This window comes from Saccopteryx leptura, chromosome 1, assembly GCF_036850995.1.
Source record: "Saccopteryx leptura isolate mSacLep1 chromosome 1, mSacLep1_pri_phased_curated, whole genome shotgun sequence".
Taxonomy (NCBI): Eukaryota; Metazoa; Chordata; class Mammalia; order Chiroptera; family Emballonuridae; genus Saccopteryx; species Saccopteryx leptura.
Genome location: NC_089503.1, coordinates 218,496,361 through 218,521,028, shown reverse-complemented (window position 1 = coordinate 218,521,028; position 24,668 = coordinate 218,496,361). Strand labels below are relative to the sequence as shown.

Sequence of the window (24,668 nt, the reverse complement as noted above, 5' to 3'; positions counted from 1 at the left end):
TTTCCATTCGTCCTTTTCCTTAGCTTATCACTCCCTCATTTTGCTAATCTTCACCCTCTAATAACTTCCTGAATGTGCATACGATACAATTTTTTCTAGTGTTTGAATATCTGAAATAACGTTTAATCTTTTTTCATGTTTGATTGTTAGTTAGACTGGATTTCGAATTGCAGTTAGAGTATCACTTCCTTCAATTTTGAAGTCAGCCTCACGCTTCTAGATTGCACTGCTACTGTTGAAAGAGTCAATTCAGCCGGACCAGGCGGTGATGCAGTGGGTAGAGCATTGGACTGGGACGCGGAGGACACAGGTTCGAAACCTTAAGGTCACCTGCTTGAGTGCGAATTCATCTGGTTTGAGCAAGGCTCACTGGCTTGAGTAAGGGGTCACTTGCTCTGCTGTAGAACCCCAGTCAAGGCACATATGAGAAGGCAATCAATGAACAATTAAGGTACTGCAACAAAGAATTGATGCCTCTCATCTCTTTCCCTTCCTGTCTGTCTGTTCCTGTCTGTCCCCCTCTCTCTCTGTCTCTGTCACACACACACATAAAAGAAAGTGCCAGTCCATTGTAATTGTCCTTTTGAGTATTTTACCACTTTTTAGAAAAATCTTAGGACCTTTAGCTCAATGTTCAGCTTACTTGTTATTTGCCTCAGTGTGGGTCTTATGTCCTCATTGTCCTGGGTACCATGTAAACCCTTTACATTTTGAGATTTTGTGACCTTCATTTCTAAATGTTTTCCTTCCCTCTATTCTGGAAATGTTGCATACTCTGGATTCATCTTTAATTTCTCTGTATTTTCTTTTCTGTTTTCCTCTTTTTATTTTAACCTTTTCTATTTCTGTTACATTTCTCTCAACTTTATCTTTTAGTCTTTTCAATGAAGTTTTGTTTTAATTTTTTAATTCATTTTACAGAGGAGAGAGAAGAGAGAGAGAAATGGGGGAGGAGCAGGAAGCACCAACTCCCATATTTGCCTTGACCAGACAAGTGCAGGGTTTTGAACCAGCAACCTCAGCATTTTAGGTTGTGAAATTTTTATTTTTTAACTTAAAATCTTAAGTTTAAAGAATTCTTTTGTTTCTTTTTGTTCTTTTTTTGGAGGGAGGGTTAGCATCTGGCCCATGTTAATATGGTTGTAAGATCTTTTTTATTTATTTATTTTTAGAGAGAGACAGACAGACAGACAAGGACAGACAGAGAGGAAGGGAGAAAGATGAGAAGCATCAACTCATAGTTGAGGCATCTTAGTTGTTCATTGATTTCTTTGTCATATGTGCCTTGACTGCGGGGGAGGGGGGGCTCCATTGAGCCAGTGACCCCTTGCTCAAGCCAGCAACCTTGGGTTTCAAGCCAGCGAACTTTGGATTCAAGCCAGTGACCATGGGGTCATGTCTACGATCCCATGCTCAAGCCAGTGACCCCACGCTCAAGCTGGTGAGCCTATGCTCAATCCGGATGAGCCCACACTTAAGCAAGTGACATTGGGGTTTCAAACCTGATCGAGCATCCTAGGTCTTTATTCTGTCCACTGTACTACCACCTGGTCAGGTGAAAGATATTCTATTAGGTGTTATATTCTTAAAGTTTCATTCTGTTCTTTTAATTTTATTTCTCATTTGAGTTCATTTTTTTTCCTGTTTGTTGTGATTTTTGTTATATTGGAGCCTTTCCTCAAATTGCTTGGCTGTCAAGTGCAGCCCTCTCAAACCCACGCAGAAGTTCTGTTTTACAGGCTGGTGTGCTTCCTGGGCTTTACTGTAATGTTAGCAGCCTGTGAGCCCTCCTGTCTGTTCACAAACCCAATGAAGTATTAACATCTGACTACTTTCTCTTTGGGACCAGTTTCTCAAAAAAAAAAAAAAAAAAAGAATGAAAATCCTTTTTTGTAACCTATATGAATGTTTATCCACTGTGCTGTACACCTGGAGTTAATACAAAATAGTGTTGAATGCAAAGTGTAATAAAAAAACAGAAAAGACTCCTCCTTCTACCTAAGGGCCATGTGTGTTGGGGAGGGGAGGTGTAGGGATGGAGGGTAGAAGGTGCATAGTGAGCCTGCTCCTAGTCTGAGAACAACCAGGGAGCAGGGGCAAGTATGTTGACTTTCTCTTTTCTGCTTTGTTGCAGCCATGCACCTTTCCCTATTTTCCATTTATCAGAGTCCCTAATTTACCAACAAATGAATCTCAGATTTCCCGTGGTGAGGAGACAGGAGAGGAAAAGTGTCAACTGGCTCTTCAGCTTGAGAGAGAGGTTTGGAGTCCTGCTAGTCTGCAGACTTTTTTTTTTCATTTTAGAGAGGAGAGGGAGAGACAGAGAGAGAGAGAGAGAGAGACAGAGAGACAGAGAGAGAAGGGGGGAGGAGCTGGAAGCATCAACTCCCATATGTGCCTTGACCAGGGTTTCGAACCGGCAACCTCAGCACTTCCAGGTCGACGCTTTTATCCCACTGCGCCACCACAGGTCAGGCTAGTCTGCAGACTTTTAACCTGTCTTCCTTTCCTTCTGATACACTCATTCTCTGTGTTTCCATGTACTTTGAAGGGCCCAGAACTTGACATGGTCCGCAGAGTGAAGTAGGTGACCACTTGCCAGTCCCGTTGGTGACTAGTTAGGTTGTGATGCATTCCTTTGCTAAATTAATGACCATGTGTGTATCCTATCTCTTCTGTAATGTTACTGAAATCTCTTTGCTGCTATCTTCCTTTCAGTACTTCTTTTGGTATTTGGATTATGCCTTTTATGTTCCTTGCTAATTATTTTACTAAGGTGTAGTAGGTTAGTAGATATGAAGGCATTTGGTTGTAAGTTTCTAAAACCACAACTAAAAGTATTTCACAGTAATAGGAATTGTTTGTATTTCTCACCTAATAGATAGTTATTGATATGGCTCAACTGTTCAGTCATGCTCTCAGTATGAATCTGTAAGATTAGTAAGTAAAGTTCCGGACTCAGTTGAATTTACCAAGGTAGTTTTACCATATCAGCATCTATCTAGGTAGCCAGCAAGCCTTCCTCTCTAAATGTTTACTTCTCTCTTCTAAAAGCAAGAAAAGTGGGAAAAGAGGTCAGAAATTTGAGAGGAACAAAATAAAACTTGTTTGAATATAAAGAGATATGTGCTTATAATAGCCTTTGTTGTCTCAGTCTTAACATAATATAGTTTATGTATTTTTATTCAGACTGAAATACCAGAGATTTAGAAGATGTCCTAATGTAAGAGAGAAGTTAAACATGAGCAATTGGTGGTTTGCAAAGCATATAAAGTGTCTTTATCATTATATTACTGAATGTCGGTTTTTAAAACCTATGCCATAATATTTTGATGACAGTGTAACTATATAAAAGGAAGAAACTGCACTGAAACAGAAACATCAGCTAAAGTGAATGTGTATTTCCTTGTGTTTGTTGTAGAGATCCCTGGTTAGTTTGAATGATGACCTAATCTATGTCAGAGGCAGGTAGTTCATTTATCAGGGACACAGCCCATTTTCACACACACAGTCACTGAGGCTGAATTATTAGCTATCTCAGTGGGTATTATAGATTGAACTTGAAGCTCTGATAAATGGTCATCAAAGTAATGAATCTTTGTGACTATGAAAAAAAGAACATAACTGAAAAAATATGAAACCAAAATGTGTTCTCTTAGAAGGAAAAAGAAAAGCTAAAGTATGTCATCTGCTGCCTAGGAAGAGCATAAAATAATATTTTATTTAGTTTTCCAGATATGTAAAATATGAAAAATGTCTTCTGAGGCTCCCTTTATAGCTGATATGTTACATAAAAATATTAATAGAAACAATTGTGTATAAGTATTTTTAGTAATACATCTTCTATTTATTTATTTGTTTAATTTTTTTCATTCAGTGAGTGAGGGGAGGCAGAGGGACAGACTTCCACATGCACCCCAATTGGGATCCACCAGCATGCCCACTAGGGGGCGATGCTGTGCCCTTCTGGGGCATTGCTTTGTTGCTCAGCAGCTGAGCCCATTTTGCGTCTGAAGTAGAGACCACAGAGCCATCCTCAGTGCCCGGGTCCGACTTGATCCAATTGAGCCATGGCTGCAGGAGTACCAGAGAGAGAGAGAGAGAGAGAGAGAGAGAGAGTGTGTGTGTGTGTATGTGAGTGAGAGAGAGAGAATGTGTGTGTGTGTGTGTGTGGACAAGTCCTGCCGGGGGTGAGGATGATGGAAACGCAAAGACCCGACTCCGGGGACCAGGTTCAGTGACGCAGATCCACTTTATTCTGGAAGTAAGCTAGCTTATATACACAGGTTCAGCCTATAGGATGTTACAGCGTGTTCCTCAAAGCCAGTGGCTGAAAAGATAGGGAACTGTGTGGTTGGCGCTAAGTCACTTCCTTATAGCGGACGAGCTCCCTTCCTGGGTATGCCCAGGAGGCTTCTGGGAGCTGGAGTATTCTCACAGCATTGCATCAGTCACAGCTGCTAGGAATGTGCTCTGCTCTACCCACATCTCCCCCTTCTCTTTTAATTAAGGCCAATTGGACTTGATGAAGGACAGCTTGCTGTTGTTGTAGCTTCTGAATGCTGCGCATTATGCAACGGAACCCTAGTAGAACTAAAACAATTATAATACCTGTTATACTATATGCCAATAGATTAGCTGGATTAAACAATGAGGCAAGCTTCTGTAATGTTTGACTAGTTAGGAAATAGAACAGGAGTCCTAAACAGGGGATTCTTCCTAGGGGTCAGGATGTCATTTCCCTCCCATTGTGTTACAGAGACCTTCTAAGTCCCATTAAACACAGTTCCATTTTGATTGTAAAAAATGGACGTAGGTCCATGCACGCCTCCTTCCCACAAAGGTCTCAATGTCCAAACACAGAACGGATGGCTTGCCGTGGGCTGCGTACTGCATATGGTTGCAAGGCACATTACACAAATTACAACAACATGACAAATCATACAATTTCAACAATTACAAAGGTAAATTTCACCAGTCTCTGAGCACTTTGCCAAAAGCACAAAATGTCCTCGGCCTTCTTTCTAGCCATGGGAAAAGCTTCCCAGGACAGGGGAAGGGCCTCCAGCAAAGCTGCCCCCCACCCCCATTAGGGTATTTCAAATTGTCCAAAATCCGTAAGTCCATCCAACAAAGTAAGCCAGTGCTCACTCCGCAGTGCTCACTCCGGTCATAGTCTAGGAAATCAGTCCACGAACATGAAGCCTCAGCCACTGCCCTCATCCCTGCCGTCCTGGCAGGTCTTACACTGTCCCAAAGAGGAGCACGTGGCAATGGCAGTCAGCATTTCCATCTCTGCTCTGGAGAGCATGATGGCATCCACCCCGATGTCCCAAAATGTCAGCACACCCACCAGCGGCTTAGCAGTCACTACCTGCCTTTCCAGCAGCCACTCTGCGATGCAAGCCTGGCTTCCGTTCATCCTCCCACTGCAGCTGTTGCCATTTACCTTCTGGAGTCTACGAATCGCAACTCCAGCCCAATTCTCATCCTCCAAAGATGAACTGAAAACACAAGCTCACGCTGCCGGGCTTGAGCCCCAGGCTGCCACCACCTGCATCTGGGAGTCAGCGGTCACTATAGCACACATAAGCAAGAGCAGAGCACCAGGGCCTGGGGTCTCGTCAGGGGCAATTCTCTGGGCCCGCCCCGCCAAAGCCTCCACAGCCCCCCAGGTGATGGGGTGCACACCCTAGCCATGAGGTCTTCTTCTGGAGCACTGAGGACCTCCTCCCTTCAAGTATAGTTGGTGTGGAGAAGGCCAGGGCTGTGGCCTTTGGACGGGTGAAGACTGAGCCATTCAATGGGTGCCCAAGAAACCCTGTCAAGCAGGCTGGGGGGTTCCTGGGATCCAAATTGGCTGAAAAACACAAGCATAATCTCTCGTGTTAGAAGAGGGTGTGATCCCCGCCACTGTGCCATGGCTGGGTCCTTCCAGTGTCATTTCAGAGAAGGGGGTGGGGGAGAGAGAGAGTGAGAGATACAGAAAAATAGACAAGACAGACAGAGAAAGAAAAAAGACACATGGGGATGTATAGGCTGGCCCATGGGTCTGCAGCAGGAACATGCGTTTGGGGTAGAAAATGGCGCCTGAGAGGCTGGGGTGGGGCACTGAGCCCTGGCAGGGAATGCAGAAGTAACGACTTCCACTTTTTCCGGCAGCAGAGCTGATGGCGCAGTTAGCAATTTGGTTGGTTTTGTTTCTGCATGCTCAGCTGCAATTTTGTCAAACTCAGAGGCTTAAACAACTTTCCTCCTCAGTGGAGGGGGGTGAATAGGGAGGTAGGGGCTCCTCAGAGAGAGAGACAGCCTGCAATATCTTTGGCACTGGCAGAGGGTCCCCAGCAGGAGCACTGGTCAGGCAGGTGTGTATCGCTAGCAGGGCAAGAGTGAGGCTGAGAGGGAAGGTTTGTCCCCCATGCACTTCGGCCGAACGGACACACTGGAAAGCTCGGGCCCAAATATCAGGGTCCCAAAGAGGCTCATCCTGGAGCTAAGGGTTGAAACCAGAGAGAATTTCCCAGTAAGTACAGGGATCCTTTCACTAACTTCAACTCGCCTACTCTGCAATAGGGCATGCAGGGCTCAAGCCTGCAGGCTCGAGAGTGGGGGAGAAGGTTTCCCATTGCATAGGGTCACTCACCTGTCCCTTGGATGCCGGTTAGGTCCCTGCCCCACGTTGGGCGCCAGTTGTGGACAAGTCCTCCCGGGGGTGAGGACAACGGAGACGCAAAGACCCGACTACGGGGACCAGGTTCAGAGATGCAGATCCACTTTATTCAGGAAGTAAGCTAGCTTATATACATGGGTTCAGCCTATAGAGTGTTACAGCGTGTCCTTCAAAGCCAATGGCTGAAAAGATCAGGGAGCTGTGTGGTTGGCGCTAAGTCACTTCCTTATAGCGGGCGAGCTCCCTTCCTGGGTATGCCCAGAAGGGTTCTGGGAGCTGGAGTATTCTCACAGCATTGCATCAGCCACAGCTGCTAGGAATCCGCTCTGCGCTCCTTCCGAGAGACAGACAGAGAGAGAGAGAGAGAGAAGTGAGAGGGGGAGGGGTAGAGAAGCAGATAGTCATTTCTGTGTGTCCTGACTGGTAATCGACCCTAGGACATCCACAAGCCAGGCTGACGCTCTTCTACTGGGCCCACTGGCCAGGACCTGTAATACTATCTTACATCTATTTAAAAAGAAATTTGCCCTTAGCAGAATTGGACCTGTCTAATTGGTCAATATATTATGGAGACCTTGAACTTTCTGAACAAATTCAATATATACATATGCTACTCTTTACTTAGAAACATTGAATTATTAACCTCTATAAAATGACTGTTTCTGTCAGATTTTGGAGTTGAGATAGGGAGAGGCTAAGAGGAATTTTGGCTTTGGATGATTAGAATTCAGCTTTACTATGATTCAGTCATGTTTGAGGCAGAATAGCACTTTATGAGCTAACCTGGGAATCAAACCAATATTTATAACATTGTTTCAGGGGGAGTAATTACTAATGTGTAGGTTATGTTTGAAATACACCACATTTGTAGGTTGAAGTGACTAACTGTCCTTATACTAAGTATAAACATAGCTTTTTTTTTTGCTTATAATGCTGCTTACTGTCTTTCTTCACCACTGAAATGTATACCTAAACAATAAAGCTCTTAATAAATAGAATATTAAGTTTAAGAAGCAAAGTCCATATTATTGAAAATTGACAAAATATCTGCATTGTGCTTTTAAGTTGGTTTGTTTTTCCATTGAGTAGAGCATAATGAAATCAGCATTTATGTACATCGATTTAGAGTTATTCCTAGAAATTACTGGATTCAGCCTGACCATACCACCCTATGCCCACTCCACCCTTCAAGTTTTTTGAGGTAAAATTATGTTGTGATAAACAGTGGAAGATGCTTGTGGATTAATTTCTGTGTGGGAAAGCGTGGAGGTAATTACTTGCCTTAGTGTAAAGCGGTGTCCAGAAGGAAGATGGTATGGATTGTTAGTGATGCAGCTACAAGGTGAAATCAGCCTCTGCTACTCCTGTCCTGCGCCACTTACTCCGTTTTATGACTAAGTGTAAGAAGTGCTCGTGACAAGTGCTCTGTTCTGTCCTTGGGTAATAAATACTGCTCTCTACTTGTCTTAACAAAGCTTCAAACAACCCTGAAAAGGAAGTATCTAATCCACGAGTAAATTAACTGTCTGCATGAACAAAAGTTGACTCTTTTCTGAAGGAAGACAACACAGTCTAAGCAACATTTTGTGAGTTCATAATATTGAATATCAAAAAGTTAGTAGACATGCCAAGAAGCACATGAATGGGATTCTGGGAGAAGAATCACTCAATAGAGTCACATAAATTATAAAGATTATGGCATTTAAAAAAATTTATGTTATGTATATATATGTGTGTGTGAGTGTGTGTGTCTATGTGTGTATACATACACACATGGATTGATACTTCCTATTACAGAAGATGAAATTAATTTCACTCTACCTATCTCTTTCCAAGGGTGTGCTAGACTAGTGACAACTTCCAAAGCATAGAGCCAAGAGGAGCAAATACTAGTAACTTTACAGTGGAAAAGTCTGCGAATGTTACTATAACCATGTGATGAATGTTACCATTACCAGTGATGTTTGATAGACATCATGTAACTCTCGTACATGAGTGAGTGAAGAGGCACTTCACCTTTCTGGCGTTCCTAATGAAAACCTATAACCCATTCTAATCATGGGAAAAGCAGTCGACAAACCCAGATTAGGAACAGGTTCTAGAATTCCTGGCTGGTATTCTTCAAGATTGTTAAAGTTATGAACAGCAAGACAAGACTGGGAAACTGTCACACAGCAGAGGAGACTGAAGGGACAGAGAAGTAAATGCTGCGCAGTATTATTTATTGGTTCCTGGAATAGAAAGAGAACATTAATGGAGAAATTTGTGAAATTCCAATAAAATACGGAGTTTAGTTAATGATAAAAATAAAGAAAATTGAAAACTAATATGGAAAAATACTATTATAATTATATTCACAACTTAATGAAAAACATGAACACAATAAGGAAACCTGTGTGGAACCTCTGTAACTCCTTTTCTCTCATGCTCAATTGGTAATAAACAATCGAGTATCCATCTTTTCATATTTTCTTCTTTTGCATAGAAACTTACATGTTGTTTGGGCATTTTTCATTGATTTACAAAAATAAAGCCCTGTAATATAGACTTCTTGGTATGTTGTTTTTCTCACTCTACTAGATATGATGTCAGCTATCCAGCCTACTCAGCTGAGGTGGCTTGAATACATTGTTTTCAGTGACTGAAGGAGACATATCACAACTTTTGACCACTTTTGCAATAACCTAATTTTACAGTTTTGTTTTCCATTTTTATATTTGTCACTTTGAAAAATGTGGCTATTTTAATTTTTAATAAATAATGTATGATTACTTTCCAAAGGGGTTTTACATTTTATGTTTTCATTGGCAATATACAGTTTTGTTTGTATTTCTGTCAGCAAAATGTATTATAGCTCTTAATTTTTGCTAGTCTGTTGGGTATAAAATGTTGTTATTATTTTGTTTATTACTACTAATAAATTTGAGCATTTAAAAATATTAAACATTTGAATTCTGTGAAATTCCTTGTCTGTTTTCACGTGAATTTATAAATAAATATTCATTGTATATTGTCATCACCCTTTGTCCATCATGAAATAGTTTCTTCAATTTTGTCTTTTGCTACTTGATTTTTGTTAATCATATTTTTGCCGTTAATTACCTTTACATTTTTATAAAGGTATAGGTATAAATACTTTTTAAAAATTCTGATTTTCAGTTATTGTTTAAAAGGTCTTTTTTTTTTTTTTTTTTACAGAGGCAGAGATAGACAGGGACAGACAGACAGGAACAGAGAGAGATGAGAAGCATCAATCATCAGTTTCTCGTTGCACGTTGCGACTTCTTAGTTGTTCATTGATTGCTTTCTCACATGTGCCCCGACCATGGGCCTTCAGCAGACCGAGTAACCCCCTGCTGGAGCCAGGGACCTTGGGTCCAAGCTGGTGAGCTCTTTGCTCAAGCCGGCGACCTCGGGGTCTCAAACCTGGGTCCTTCTGCATCCCAGTCCGACGCTCTATCCACTGCGCCACCACCTGGTCAGGCTGTTTAAAAGGTCTTTTTAAAATTTATTTAAATTTTTATTGATTTTAGAAAGAGAGAAAGGAAGGAGGAGGAGGAAAGAGAGACATTGATTAGTCATTTCACGTATTTATACATTCATTGCTTAATTCTTGTGCCCTAACTGGGGATCAAATCTGCAACTTCTTTATATGATACAAGGATGATGTTTTAACCAGCTGAGCTAATTGGCCAACATCTAAAGGTCTCTAGACTTCTACATTATATTTGTAGTTGTGGGAAGAACAATTGAGAGCCAACTAGGTTCAAGCTATTGTGCAATCTAGGTGACTTACATTTTTAATGTATCACATCCAGTTGTGCTACCAGTTTTGTGCATCACAGCTGTCAAAAAAAGACATGAAACAGGAAGTATCAGATTGTGTTATAGTCTTAATATTTTTAAAATATATTTATTTAAATCTTTATTTCATGTGCATGTTTAAGGTACAGCATTCTGTTTTCATCCTTTTACTTGGTTGTTTTCAAGTATATATTCTGTCATATAAACTTTAAATTATTTTATGAAGCTTAAAAAAAAGCCCCATTAGCATTCTAATTGCATATATCATTCATTAAGTTTATATATTCATTTTTGGTAAATTTATATTTTAATGATATTAAACTGATTAAAAATATTTTTTTGTGTGTTGGATGGTACCTTTTCCTTAATACTTTATATTTTTATCCTACAGCTGCTCCCTCTCTTTCTTGTTAAAATTATTCTTATGTGTTTAAAGTTTTTCTTGCTAGCATAATATTTTTCCCAATTACTAGATTGAAGTGCCAATTGCTGAAACAGATAACAGATATTTGTTTCATATTACCTTATATATTTATTTTTATCATTTCAATTAGAGTGTTTTGGATGTACTAGGAGTTTTCATCCCTTTTTTTCAATGTTTATACCAGGTTTTCTATTCTATTGTGTTTCTTTATTACAACTTTTGCCATTTGACTGGTGGTTTTCCTAACACACACTTGGTGCTCACTGTTTATTCCAGGCACTGTTTTCTAGTTATACATATATTTAATTTTCCAACTAAGCGTATGAGATACTGTTATTTAGATTAAACTTTACATGCTTAGCCCCAGGTCACATAGCTAATATCTGTGTTGGCTTCCAGTAAAGAGCTACATATAATATTTTCCATTCCTGGCCTGACCTGTGGTGGCTCAGTGGATAAAGCATCGACCTAGAACGCTGAGGTTGCGGTTCAAAGCCTTGGGCTCGCCCGGTCAAGGCACATATGGGAGTTGATGCTTCCTGCTCCTCCCCCCTTCTCTCTCTTTCTCTTTCTCTCCTCTCTCTAAAATGAATAAATAAAAAAATTTTTTTTTAAATAATATTTTCCATTCCTATTTTACTAGCATTTTTCCCTTTAAGAATGCTTCCTGAATTTGACCAAATGCATTTTCCATATCTATTATAAGATTATAACCTGACCATTCGATGGAGCAGTGGATAGAGTGTCAGACTGTGATGCAGAGGACCCAGGTTTGAGACCCCGAGGTCACTGGCTTGAGCAAGGGGTTACTTAGTCTGCTGTAGCCCCACGGTCAAGGCACATATGAGAAAGCAATCAATGAACAACTAAGGTGCCACAACAAGAAACTGATGATTGATGCTTCTCATCTCTCTCCATTCCTGTCTGTCCCTATCTATCCCTCTCTCTGTCTGTTAAAAAAAAAAGTATATAATGTTTCCCTTTTAATTTTTTGATATAATGACTAGATTGTGGATTTTCAGATTAAACCACTCTTGCAATACATGCAAAAGCCTCCTTGGGAAAAACTATTTTTGTACAATATTGCTGGATACTATTTGCTTGTGGATTATTTAGAAGTTCTGTATATTTACTCAGTGATGACATTGCTTATCAAGTTTCCTTTTTTAGAGTCTCAAAGATTTCAGTATTGAAGTGGTTGGACTTCATAAGTGAATTATAGAGCTTCTTAATTTTTACCCTTTGGCCTAGAATAATTTTTTAAAATTGTTATTTTAGGTTGGATAAAGGTTAGCTGTGAACCTGTTCTGTGAGAAATTACTTGCTACAATGGTAGTAGCCTGCAAATATACTGCCAGACACGTCATCCCAGAGATCACAGATTAAGTTAACTTTCTCAAATCACATGCTTTATTAAATCATTCTAAGCACACAATGTGCAGAAAGGGAAATGGGATGAACTAAGTTCATGTACTTAGGACAGGATGCAAGCAGGCAGAGGGATATGAATACTTACGTCCTGTGTGACAACACTTCCATGTCCTCTCTCCCTGCCTCCTCTTCTTCCTACTGATAGTAGGATGAGTGCCAGTGTTGAGGCTTGAACAAGGGAACGCACAAATGGAATGTGCCCCAGGCCAATGAAACACTTTTATTGAAGAGTTGCCACATAAGTATCCCAGACCGAAGCTAGTGTCTGCTGAATAGTTACAGCAAGCTAACAATTTATCCTGCCAAAGGTTCACAGATGCTGGCAGAAGATATGAGACTCTGGGTCGGAGACAAAGGCCTTTCTTACAGCACGAGAAACAGAATAACCATCATGGTAGTGTCTGTCCCCTTTATACCCAGTTTCATGTGGTGACTTGGAGGGCTGCTGTGGACAGAATTGGTCTCCCCAACCCCCATTTCATATGTTGAAACTCTAAACCCTCTTATGACTGTAGGTGGAGATAATGTCTTTAAGATCTAATTCAGGTTTAATGGAGTCATGAGTCTGGCACCCTAATCTAATCAGACATTCATGTAAAAAGAGGGAGAAAGATCTCTCTCTCTGTCACTGTGAGAAGGTGAGGTCTGCAAGCCAGGAAGAGACAGCTTTCACCAGGAGCCAGATCTCCTGGCACCGGGGCTTTGGACTTGCCAGCCTCCAGGACTGTGAGAAGCAGATTTCTGTGGTTTCAGCCAACCAGACTGTGCTGTTTTGTATGCAGTCTGCACAGACTAAGACCCAGGTACATACTGTGCACCCAGTGACTTTCCATTCCAGTTGAGCAATCTCAATCTTCAAGCACCCAAATGTGTATAGTGGACAGTCAAGTCTGGCCTTTGCCCCAAAGAGTACTATGATTTTTATTATAGTGGGCAACAAACAAGCGTGCCCTTTGCTCTATGGGAGACAGTATCTGTCTCTTCCAAGGCTGTTCACTATACAAACTTCTGTTATTTTGGTTTTTGTTTTTGTTCTCTGCTATGTTTGAAGAAAGAAAGCATATTTCTTGAAGATACACCAAGGTATTCCCTTTATTTAGTTCAAATAGCTTACTCACCAGAGAAACTTCAATTGTATTATATCTGCTACAAAGAAATGCATTGTCTAGCTAAAGGCTGATATTATTCTAACTTGAAGCTTTGGTTCATATATCCAGGGAGGGTTTTTGATACCAATATGAACTGAGATTGAGTTCATAAAATAAGAGTTGGCATTGAGAAGTAAGATAGTTTGTGTTCATTGGTTGTTTTAAATATATATATATATATATTATAGAATATTCCAATATATTTAAAATTAGAAAGCTTTTATTAGTGATGAGTTAAATTTAATTCTTTGTTAAGGAATACGAAGCTCAGCTTTAGAAAGTGACTGTGTGGAACAGGCAAAAATATATATTTCCTAGCTGGAATTCAATGTCAGTAGCATGTTATTGTTACAATATTTTGAGAATTGACAAGGAATCTTTTCAATCAAAATTTAAAACTTGTAAATTATCATTTATATTACTATTTCCCCCCATTTCATACTTATAAGGAAAAATTAAATAAAAATATTGTTGAAGAAACACAATTTGAACATTGTTAGCACGGAGAACACAAAAGTGATTTTTGAGGATAGAAAGTTAGGCAGAATAGTGTTAAATCATTTTGGGTAAAAATGATCTAAAGTAAGGAAATGTTTTAGCCTTTATTGAATTTAAGAGTATAGATTAATATGATATATTTATACATGTTTGTGCTTAACTTACTGTATTAATAAAATGAAAGATTATTGGTATAAAGGTTATCTTCTCAATGCATTTTTTTAAATTTATTTATTCATTTTTAGAGAGGAGAGGGAGAGAGAGAGAGGAGAGACAGAGAGAGAGAAAGGGGGGAGGAGCTGGAAGCATCAACTCCCATATGTGCCTTGACCAGGCAAGGATTTCCAACCGGCGACCTCAGCATTTCCAGGTTGACGCTTTATCCACTGCGCCACCACAGGTCAGGCCTCAGTGCATTTTTTGAATTAGACAAAACTACTGGATAAAGGTAATAAAAACTTGCTAAGGCACCAGAGTGTCTGTCTTTTAATAACATTTTACTACTACAAAATATTTAAAGTTTCTTTTTACAGATACAAAGAAATTTCTTTATTTCGTACTAAAATCAGATGGATGTTCACACTTTATGATAAAATTGACATTGTGACTTTGTTTTACTATGTTTATACTTTTAAGGTACCTCCAAACCCAAATATCTATTTTAATTTGGGTATTTATCTAGGTCCATTCTACTCTTTTTCCAAAAATTTAATACCTGGCTCTTTACTTCATGTACTGCTATGAAAAAATAACATAAGAGGAAGTCACATTCTGTTCCTTACTATTCTTTTGTGATATATTTTTGATTCTGCTTTCAAAAAAAAAAATCAGAGTACAGATATGATAAGTTTAAGTTGAAAGAACTACATTAAAAATTAGTAGGACACTGGATAAATACCTTCTTTGTTCTGCTTCTTTGTTACCATACTTGGCTTTTGACTCATTAGGCTACCTATTAAATGTTAGTCCAGTAAGAGATGGCTTTTATGATACATCATGTAGAATGCAAATTATTTTTAAGCTGAAGAATATTGAAAATAAAACCAACTAAAGAGTCTGAATTATTTACAGGCCAAGGGCTTAAAGGTGCTTCATTCCAGCACAAATATTAAATTATGAAATAGAATTTCAGTTTACCATAAATCTGTCTGCCATAGCAGCTTAAAATAAAATAGTTTTGCCCATCTAAAGCAACATCAATTTGCTAGTCAGTGCTTCATGTATCAAAGAGCATTCTGTGAAAATATCAATATCATTGGTTAATATAAATGAAATTAATTTTTAAAGCTGGGCTAAAGGTTGACATCTGAAAAATTGCATTACTTTGCAGAAGAGAAATTTCTGTCTTCTAGTGAAATTTCAGGTCATGAGGGCAAGTAATTTTCACAATCTTCAATGGGAGCCAGTGAAATATGAACTTCATTGTCACCTAGCCCCAAAGCGATAAGATAAAATGAGCTGATACATCATTTGCTGTGGTTTTATCATCTCCCTCAGTAATTGGAAGAGAAAACATAAGAGTGTATGTGTTTGTGTGTTCACCACTTGTCCCTCCCAGCTGCCTCTCATCCACACCCAGGCTGAAACCATTTTAGCCCAATCAATACAGAGGTCACGTAACATTTTATTTATATATATTTAATTTTTCATGCTAACTAAACTGACAAGTAGAACATTAGAGTAATGAATACATTTAATTGAATTTGTCACCCATGAAAATGCTAAGGAGAATACTGTACTACATCATAGTACTAGTAAGCAGGAGGAGGAAATGTACTATAGGGATAAAAAAATAATTAAGTAACTCAATTAATTTAAAAGCTAATTTTCTTTGTATTCATAACTTTCATATTTTTGTTCTCTTCTTTTCAAACTATGAGGGCTCTGTATTACAATATTATGGTTTTCATCAGAGTCAACTATAAATCTTTCTTAAATTCAAAAACATCTTTAAACATAAAACTAAAATGGGTTGGTGATGAAGTAAATCTTTAAACCAAGCAGAATTCAATATTACTAAAATAAATTAAGTGCTATGCTTTGATATCAAGTTTCAGAGGAAAATGTGTGTAGCAAAATCCTAAAACGGTATTAGTAGAGTGGTATAACTTTAAAATACTTGCTTAAAATTACTTTTGATTAGTTTGTTAAAATTATAATTACTGTAAATAAAACATTTGTGCATATATTTAGTAGTGAATTGATATTAGAATATTTTTCGGCCCTGGCCCGTTGGCTCAGTGGTAGAGCAACACCAGCCTAGCATGTGGATGTTCCAGGCTCGATTCCTGCTCAGGGCACACAGGAGACGCACCCATCTGCTTCTCCATTCCCTCCTTTCTCTTCTTCTCGCTCTCTCTCTCTTTCCCTCATGTAGCCATGGCTCGATTGGAGAGACTTGGCCCCGGGTGCTGAGAATGCCTCCATGGCCTCCTCCTCAGGCACTAAGAAGAGCTTGGTTGCTGAGCAACAGAGCAATGCCCCAGATGGGCAGAGCATTGTCCCCTAGTGGGCTTGCCAGGTAGATCCAGGTCAGGGTGCATGCAAGAGTCTGTCTCTGCCTCCCCTCCTCTCACTGAAGGAAAAAAACCCCAATATTTTCAACATGTATTTCCATTTTAAATACTTATTGTTTTATACAAGGATTATTTTAAGATATAATTCTTATGAATAATTTATAATTATGATCTATAACTTGGGATAAGAATATTTTCTAGACTTTCCTGCCAGTGGTATTATTGCTTAATTGATGTCATAATTATATAATTTATATTTTGTATACTAAGTTTAAAATATTTTTGTCTGTTAGATATATCCTTAGTTTGGAAATGATTTTGTTGTGAAATTTAAGTTCTATTGATGTACATCATCTGATTTTTAATTTTGTTATCAGATTCTTTGTAAGTCAACATGGAATTATCAGAAAGGATAAAATCCAAAAACTGGCTAATATTTGCGGATGGGAAATGCAATGCTACCTTTAAATATTAGAATAGTAGTTTAAAAATATATTGACTCCCAAAATATTCCTTACTTTTTAAGGTAAATATGTCATCACTTTTTAATACAGTTTTCTTCCAAACACAATTTTAAAACATTTTAAATATATTGAAGGTAGTTTTTATAGTTTTTAAAAACAAAACCTTTTTCTTACATGAAACAAATACTGCTTTATTTTCAGAGACTATTTTAAACCTACTTTTTAAAAATGTCCGATATTCAGTTAAGAGTTTTATGCACTTGGGCAATAAAGGCATATTTCTATTTTTGTACTTTCATGAGGATGAGAAAAAAGAAGTAGGTTTTTCTTTGAATAAATTTATAAGCTTTTCAAAATGAATGGTTGAAGGAAATGTAAAAAATGCTTTACTTTTGAGCCAATAAATGCAACAGGGTGAAGAAGTTTTCATATGTTTTTATATTTATAATATATTGTTTGAAGTGTAGAAGATGGAAATGTGTGTATTACTTGGGGAAAATAATATTTTTTAAATAAAAATTTTAAAGAAGTTATGGTAGCTATTTTTTATGTAAAGATCATATATATGTGCATGGGTATTTAAAATTAAATACTGTTCTTTCCTCTGTAATTTTCTCACCTAAACGTTTAACTAATAAAACCATTTAACTAATAAACCATCTTGAAACAAATTATTAAACAGTGAAAGTTGAATTTTCTACTTTAATACTACTAACAATATTAAAACAAGGTGGTAAACATTCAAAGAGAGTGCTGTGGGCTTACGCTTTCAAGCTATTCTAGACCTAGGGTCATAACTGCAGAGCAATGGTAATGATACGGTTTCCATAGCAACTGATTCATTGGAGGGCTAGACCTCTGTCTAGGGTGCTGTCAGTGTATGTAGAGTTTCAGTGAACAGAAAGTCCCAAAGAAGGGTCTGCTTCTACCTAATCCAGTTTTAATTGAACTCTAGAGACTTTGAAGTGAAGCCTCAGACCAGGAATATACTATTCCAATAAGAAATAAACCTCTTGCTTAGCTAGACCTCAGCTGCTTTTCTGTACTGACTCCTTTTCCTGATGACTACTTTAAAGAAATGTTATTATATGAATTTCAGCTAGTAATTCTGTTAGTTAGGAGATTCTTTGTTTCTGTTTTAAATCCTAGGTAGCTTCATCATAAGTATAGATCTTTCACTTTATTTTTTCTTGATATTAAGGTAGTTGTGTGTGTATGTGTGTGTAAGATTTTAATTTTTGATCCCTCTGACAATTTTAAATAATTACTGTCTCCTGTTTATTTTTTTTTTTTCTGAGTTTTAAAATATTACCATACCTGCTTATATTTATCTTTGAAAGTACACTGTCATATATTCAGTATAATGCCATTTAGGTCAGATTTGAAAATATTACAGGAAAAGCTGGATGTTTTTTATACACGTGTGTACTAATAGTATGAAAACTGCCATGGGAACGATAAGCTCAGCAAGGGTAGTGATGGCTCTGACAGAAGGGGAAGCTGGGATCAGGAAGGGTTAACGTGGGAATTTCAACTCACTATCTGAAATGCTTTATTAGTTTTCTAAATATATGCAATAATTGGCAAAATGTTAGGATTTTATATGGTTGTGTAGTGGGTCCGTGGGTCTTATGTCATTCTCTGTGATTTTGAATATGTTGGATATTGGAAATAAAGGAAATTTTAAAGGATCATGCCACTTGCTGTATTTCAAGTAGATTTTTTTTTTTTTTACTAACTCAACTGTTTAACGGAATGGGATATAAATTGAAGTTTTTGATTAGTTGGAAAATTATTTCAGTATATTAAAAATAACAATAATATGGTAGTCTACTTATTTCTGTTAAATATTGGAGTATCCTAAAGTATAATTAAATCTTTAGTTGTATGACCACGCTCTTAACAATGATTGACATCACCATTATGAGCAACAAGTCTCATTATATAGCTCTATAGTTATAAAAGACAGAGTTTTCATACTAGGGTATGATATGCTTAACATATCACAGAGTTAAATCCCTTTTGTTCATTTTCTTTTGATTTTCCTCTTTCACCTATAAAGCAAGTTGAGGAAAACAAATCTAGTTGATTACAATTTCTGATATGTTGAGTTCTATCTAGTTTAACAGACAAACCCATTTTTAAAAAAAATAAAAATAAAAATGTGACAATGTGCTATAGTGTAAGTTCTGCACTTTTGGATTAGAAAACTGAGGAGTTGGCCAGGCTGTGCCACTAACTTCCCAGCGGGCTTTGTATTAAGTATTTGACTTATCTGGGTTTTAGGTTCCTTACTGACACTTGGGTAGATTGGAGTGTGTTATAGAACACACATTGGGTTCTGTACTGTTTGAGAAGTGCTGATGGCATACTCAAATGCCAGTGGGAACTGCCGACATGGACAGGGCATGCCAGTTTTCACCATGTGGCATATAATTCTAGATTTGATTCACTTTTTCCTGAGAAACCAAAAATTTGAACATTTATGTAAATATCCATTTTTTTTACATACTTTCTCAGCTATTTGAAAGATTTTTTTCCAAAATTTTGCTAAATATCATACGGCCCCCCCAAAATAAATGTGGGTCATTAGGCCTCCATTTATTGATTCATTTAGTCTTTCAAAAACATCTGCTTTGTGTCAGACATTGTTCTAAAAAATAGAAGTAAGAGTGTATCAAAGTCTTTGCTGTATTAGAGCATACAGTATAGCAGTCTAGTGCCAAATAGAGTCAATAGATAAGCAAGTGTGTATAATAATTTAAGGTAATCATAAATGTTTTGAAAGAAATCTGATGAGTTGGGGGTGGGTTGAGATAGAAGTGGGGTTTAGATCCTGCGGTTTCTCTGAAGAGGTGACGGTGAGCAGAAATTTGAATGTGGGAATGAGTCCATCCCATGCAGTTTTGGGCGAAGAACATTCATTCTGAGAAGAGAAGACAGGGAGAGGCCCCGAGGAAGAATGAGTAGGGTTCTTGAGAGTTCCAGATGTAAGGCTTCTGTAAATGATTTTAAAGAGCTTTAGAGTTTATTGTGCATGTAATGCAAAGCCACTGGAACGTATGTGTGGTCTGATTTATATTTTTTAAAAAGTTGTATTTGGCTCCTCTGGTCATCAGAGACCCTAAAGGTAAGAACAGAAGGAGGGAGACCAAGTAGGAAGCCACTGCAGACTAGAGGCTTGGACCTGTGGGTCATGGGACGAGAAAGGGGTACATGAAAAACGGTCACTTGAAAAATCTTGGTGAGGAATACCTATATTTTTGTCTTCTCTCTTGTTCATTTTGTTTAATCTTATATATACAGGTATTGGTTGTATGAAAGAATTAGAAGGATTTCTCTCTCACCAATTTTAAAAAAAGAAAGTGTGATTAGTTTTTAAGGTCTTTGAGTTTTTGTTTTGTTTTCTAAAAACACTAGCCTTAGAGTTTTACCCATCCCTCATCTCTAGATCCTGTGCTGCAGGAGTTGGAAACATTTCTATAGAAAACCCGAAATACATAGTGAATTAAGTTAACTGGTTGCAAAACTGTATATTGCATTGAGGACTATTGATTTGTTTACAGTTAATATCTAGAAAATGGCAATGAGTAAAGAAAGTTTTGTAGGATAAATTCTTACTATTCATTACTTTTGTTCTGTTTGCTTATCCCATCTTTATTTCTACAGTGCAATATAATAGTCAAATATTGTTTTATTTGTACTTTTTCATAGTGGTTACTTTTGAGTTATTATCTTAAATGTTTAATTTGCCTTTACAGATTTTCACTAGGTTTTGATGGCAGACACATCCCATTTTCTTTATTAATATTACATGGAATAGTGGTACAGAGAAATTCCACATCTGGTTTTTCTTCAACACCTTCATAATTAAGCTTTTGAAATGAACTTTTTAAAACACAAAACTTGAATAACAAAGCGGTAAAGTGGCTTAGGACTAAAGACAGGATTACTTTTAGTTGGCAAAGCATTCTAAGCTACTGCATCTGTCACATGGGATGAGAAGAATTGTAACAAGTTACTCTGACAACCACCTACTCCACAGAGAGATTATGCCGAGTTCATTTGCAGGTTTGTGTTTAGCCTCACTGACAAAATGATACTTAACCTCTCATACAGTCAGTCTTTGTACTTTCTGAATGAGTGACTGTAGCCTGAACAGTGGCCTTAAAAGTGTGATTTTGAAAGTTATGAACTTAAATCTATATTTTAAATTATGTGAAAAGTAATTCTGGGTCCATTAAAATCACATTATATGAAACTGAATTTGTACATGTGATCTATAAGCATGTAGGACTTTCTTTTCAGGTGTTTCTTCTTTTTAAGGTTTTATCTAAAGCTTTCCATAATGTGAGTCAGAATCAGTCACTAAATAATGCAATGTTTGTTTCCTGAAAAGAAATAAATTCTTTCACTGCTTTAAGACCCCAAATATAAGTACCTGTTTTATACTTTTACTCTTTCTTTCCATAAGTTGCATCTATTTTTTTAGTCTCCTTCCAAATTACTTTAATGCACTGTTTATTCAATTCTTAGAAATTATTTTTCTTAATAGGGCTATTTTTGTTTTAATGGGGGTTGTCAATTCTATGTTTACTTGGGATTATTTTTTTCTTCACTAGATCCTGGCGTACACAGAAGGGCTTCATGGAAAATGGCTGTTCACAGAGATCCGATCAATCTTTTCTCGTCGTTATCTTTTGCAAAATACAGCCCTGGAGATCTTTATGGCAAACAGAGGTAATATGTTGCAGAAGTATATTGTTACAAAGCTAACCTTCCTCTCTTTACTATTTCATTTCTGAATATACCATATTGTTTCCATTAGTTAGTATTTTGTAGCCCGACACCTGCCCTACTGACCTCTTTTTTGACCTACATGCATCTTCATAGCTTTCCTCGCCTTGGTCATTCTAAGAATTATTTCCAGTAGTTTTATTTTTCTGGCCATATAACAGATTAATTCAAGGCTTTATATATGTGAGGAATAACTAAGCATTTAATCAGATGTAGAATTTTGATGTCCTCAGTATGGCTCTGATGCTTAAACTTCTGGAAGGTGGCTTCATTTGGAAAGCGGAGAAGGGTAATCAAATGATTCATACATTTATTTAAGTTTTTTGTCTAATCTATTGCCATCTATTAAGGGACCATCAGAAAATGGTACTGAACTGTCCTGGTTGCTTTGTATTACATCATTCTTGAAAGATCTAAAATTGAATTTGTGGGTTTGGAATGGAACTTGGTGAAATTCATTAAGACAAGAAAGAGAGACAAGGTGAACTTGAAGGAAAAGCATCGTTCAGTGTGAGTGAGTGAAGGCATACGTGGAGAATATTTAAAACTCATTGCATGTACTTATAAATAAGTAGGTTGAAGTTGTCTTTTTCCCCTTTCTAGAATCTACACATTGTCATTTTTAAAATCTACACATAATAATATAGTTCATCTACACATTTTCTTTTCCTTTATGAAATAATGTGTCTTTGGGGAATACAGATTTCTTGAGGAAAAGATGTTTTCCCCTTTCCTGTTTGGCCTCTTCCCTTGCACATACCTCTTTTTCGTAGTGTAAACATTATTCTTCCAGGCTAATAATCAAGTGAATGTTTCACATTTTAGTCCAGTCTGCATTCTTACTGTCCCAAAAGACTGTTACCCTTATAATATTTATTGCTTGTTCATTCTCATTCGTTTTTCTTCTTTGAAATTTTTTATGCATCCTTGCTGTTGTATGTGTGCTTTTCTGTTGCCTTTCCAACATGATCTTGGTCATCTGCCATAGTCTATTATAGTTTTTCTTTTGTTTTTTATTTTTCCCCTATATTCAATATAATAATGAATACATAAGGAAGGCTTATTAAAAAGGCATGTTGGGTTTATATATGACAGAGTTAAATATGACAGTTAGGTGTTTAGTGAATAATCACGTACTATTTTAGCCAAAACATGTTAGTAATGCCAGTATATGAAAGCTATGCCAACTTGATAAAAATGTTTTTGGCTAGAAGAATTTTTTAGGCTAGGTGAGCACTCATAGCTTATATATGATTTTGATACTGAAATGAATATAATTAAAACTTCAAGACTGACCAAAATAATATTTTCAAAATTCTCTCATGATTTTATGACTTTCTTTTTCAGATTTTAAGGATACAAATTTATAGATGTCTGTAATAAATTAACATTTATATGCTAAATGTTTATATACACACACACACACACACATACATTTATTGATATTCTCAAAATACATACTTATTGAAATAGGAATAATTAAAAAGCATTCAAATTTGATTTTTAACCATAGAGGAAAAGTCATGTTAGATTCTGGATTATATGAACATATAAAATATAAACATATAAATACTATAAAGAAAATATTTTTAAAACTTTTTGTCATTAGAAGTAAATATAGCTGACAATTAAGTAGCTGTACCTATAGTCTTTTGGGGGGTTAGATTATTAACCTTATAAAGTTAAAAATGTAAACAGTTTTTTATAGAAATTCATAGATATACAGTTAACTTGCCAAAATTCAGTTTTGTAAATTCAATTTGTGGCTAGATAATCTCAGCTTCATGTCCCATTAATGCAATAACAGTTGTTATAATTCTGACAGTATTTAGAGAAGGAACTGTCTATGCATAGGAGTTTATAAGTGAAATTAGTATTACCTCTGATATGTTAATACTAAAACACAAATGCACTATAATAAAAAAGTAATACGAGAAAAATTGTACTTAAAAATAACTGAACTAAGAGTAAATGTTTTATCAGACCAAGAGGTCAGTTTTTTAGAACAGAAATCATATTGTGTTCTAATTTTTTAAACTTATGTTTTATAGTTGCTGTAATGTTCAACTTCCCAGACCCTGCAACAGTGAAGAAAGTGGTGAACTACCTGCCTCGTGTTGGTGTTGGGACATGTTTTGGATTGCCTCAAACAAGGTACTGTTTTATATGAGATTAATATGTAAAATAATTTGTGTTCATATGTGTTCTTATTTTGAAATGCATGGGCTTTTGTTTTCTTCATAGTAAATGATGATTATAAGTATATTGTTTTATTCTGAGTCAACTGAACTTCTGTCTGAAGAAACTAGAAAAAGAGGAGCAAATGTAATCCAAGTGAGGTGACAAAAGAAAATAATAAGCACCAAGGCAGAACATCAATGAAAAAGTAAAGAAACGCATTCAAGAAGAATTAATGTAAAGTTTTTTCATAATGATTAATAAATGTATGTACAAAACTTATACATGAAAAGAAAGAGCTCTTGGTTCCTGAGATTATCATTAGAGGAGAGAGCAGAGAGGAGAGGGGAAAAAAAAAAAGAAAAGAAAAGAAAGATAATACAAATTACCAATATCAAGAATGAAAGAGAGGATATCACTGTTCTGTTTTGTTTTTGTAATAAGTACTGATTCATCAATACAGTTTTGTTAACTAATTTAAGGAGTGGGAAGAGTGTGAACCAGTGGGATTTCTCTGTTGATTGATTGAAAACTTAGCTATAGAAATTTAGTTACTTTTAGTATACCTCATTTTGTATGGCTGCAGTTGCTTTTGATGAGTATTTCACATTTTTAAGGTAATATCTTATTACAAATGCACTTGTAGTAGAATGCACAAACAACAGTCAGACTATTAGTCATCCTGGGGCTGAGGGACTTTCCAAGGTGAGGCCCTCACATTCTGTTGGAGGAAAACCA

General features: G+C 36.9%; 1 protein-coding gene across 6 annotated transcripts in view; it reads left to right on the top strand.

Annotated features, from left to right (window-relative positions):
- Window positions 1-24,668, top strand: part of LRBA (LPS responsive beige-like anchor protein) — a 629,646-nt gene that overhangs the window by 396,338 nt on the left and 208,640 nt on the right. For all 6 annotated transcript variants that reach the window (XM_066386366.1, XM_066386375.1, XM_066386349.1 and 3 more), the window contains exons 41-42: window positions 21,578-21,695; window positions 23,804-23,906. In XM_066386366.1, the coding sequence (XP_066242463.1) occupies window positions 21,578-21,695; window positions 23,804-23,906 (221 nt within the window). The remainder of the gene's footprint in view (window positions 1-21,577; window positions 21,696-23,803; window positions 23,907-24,668) is intronic.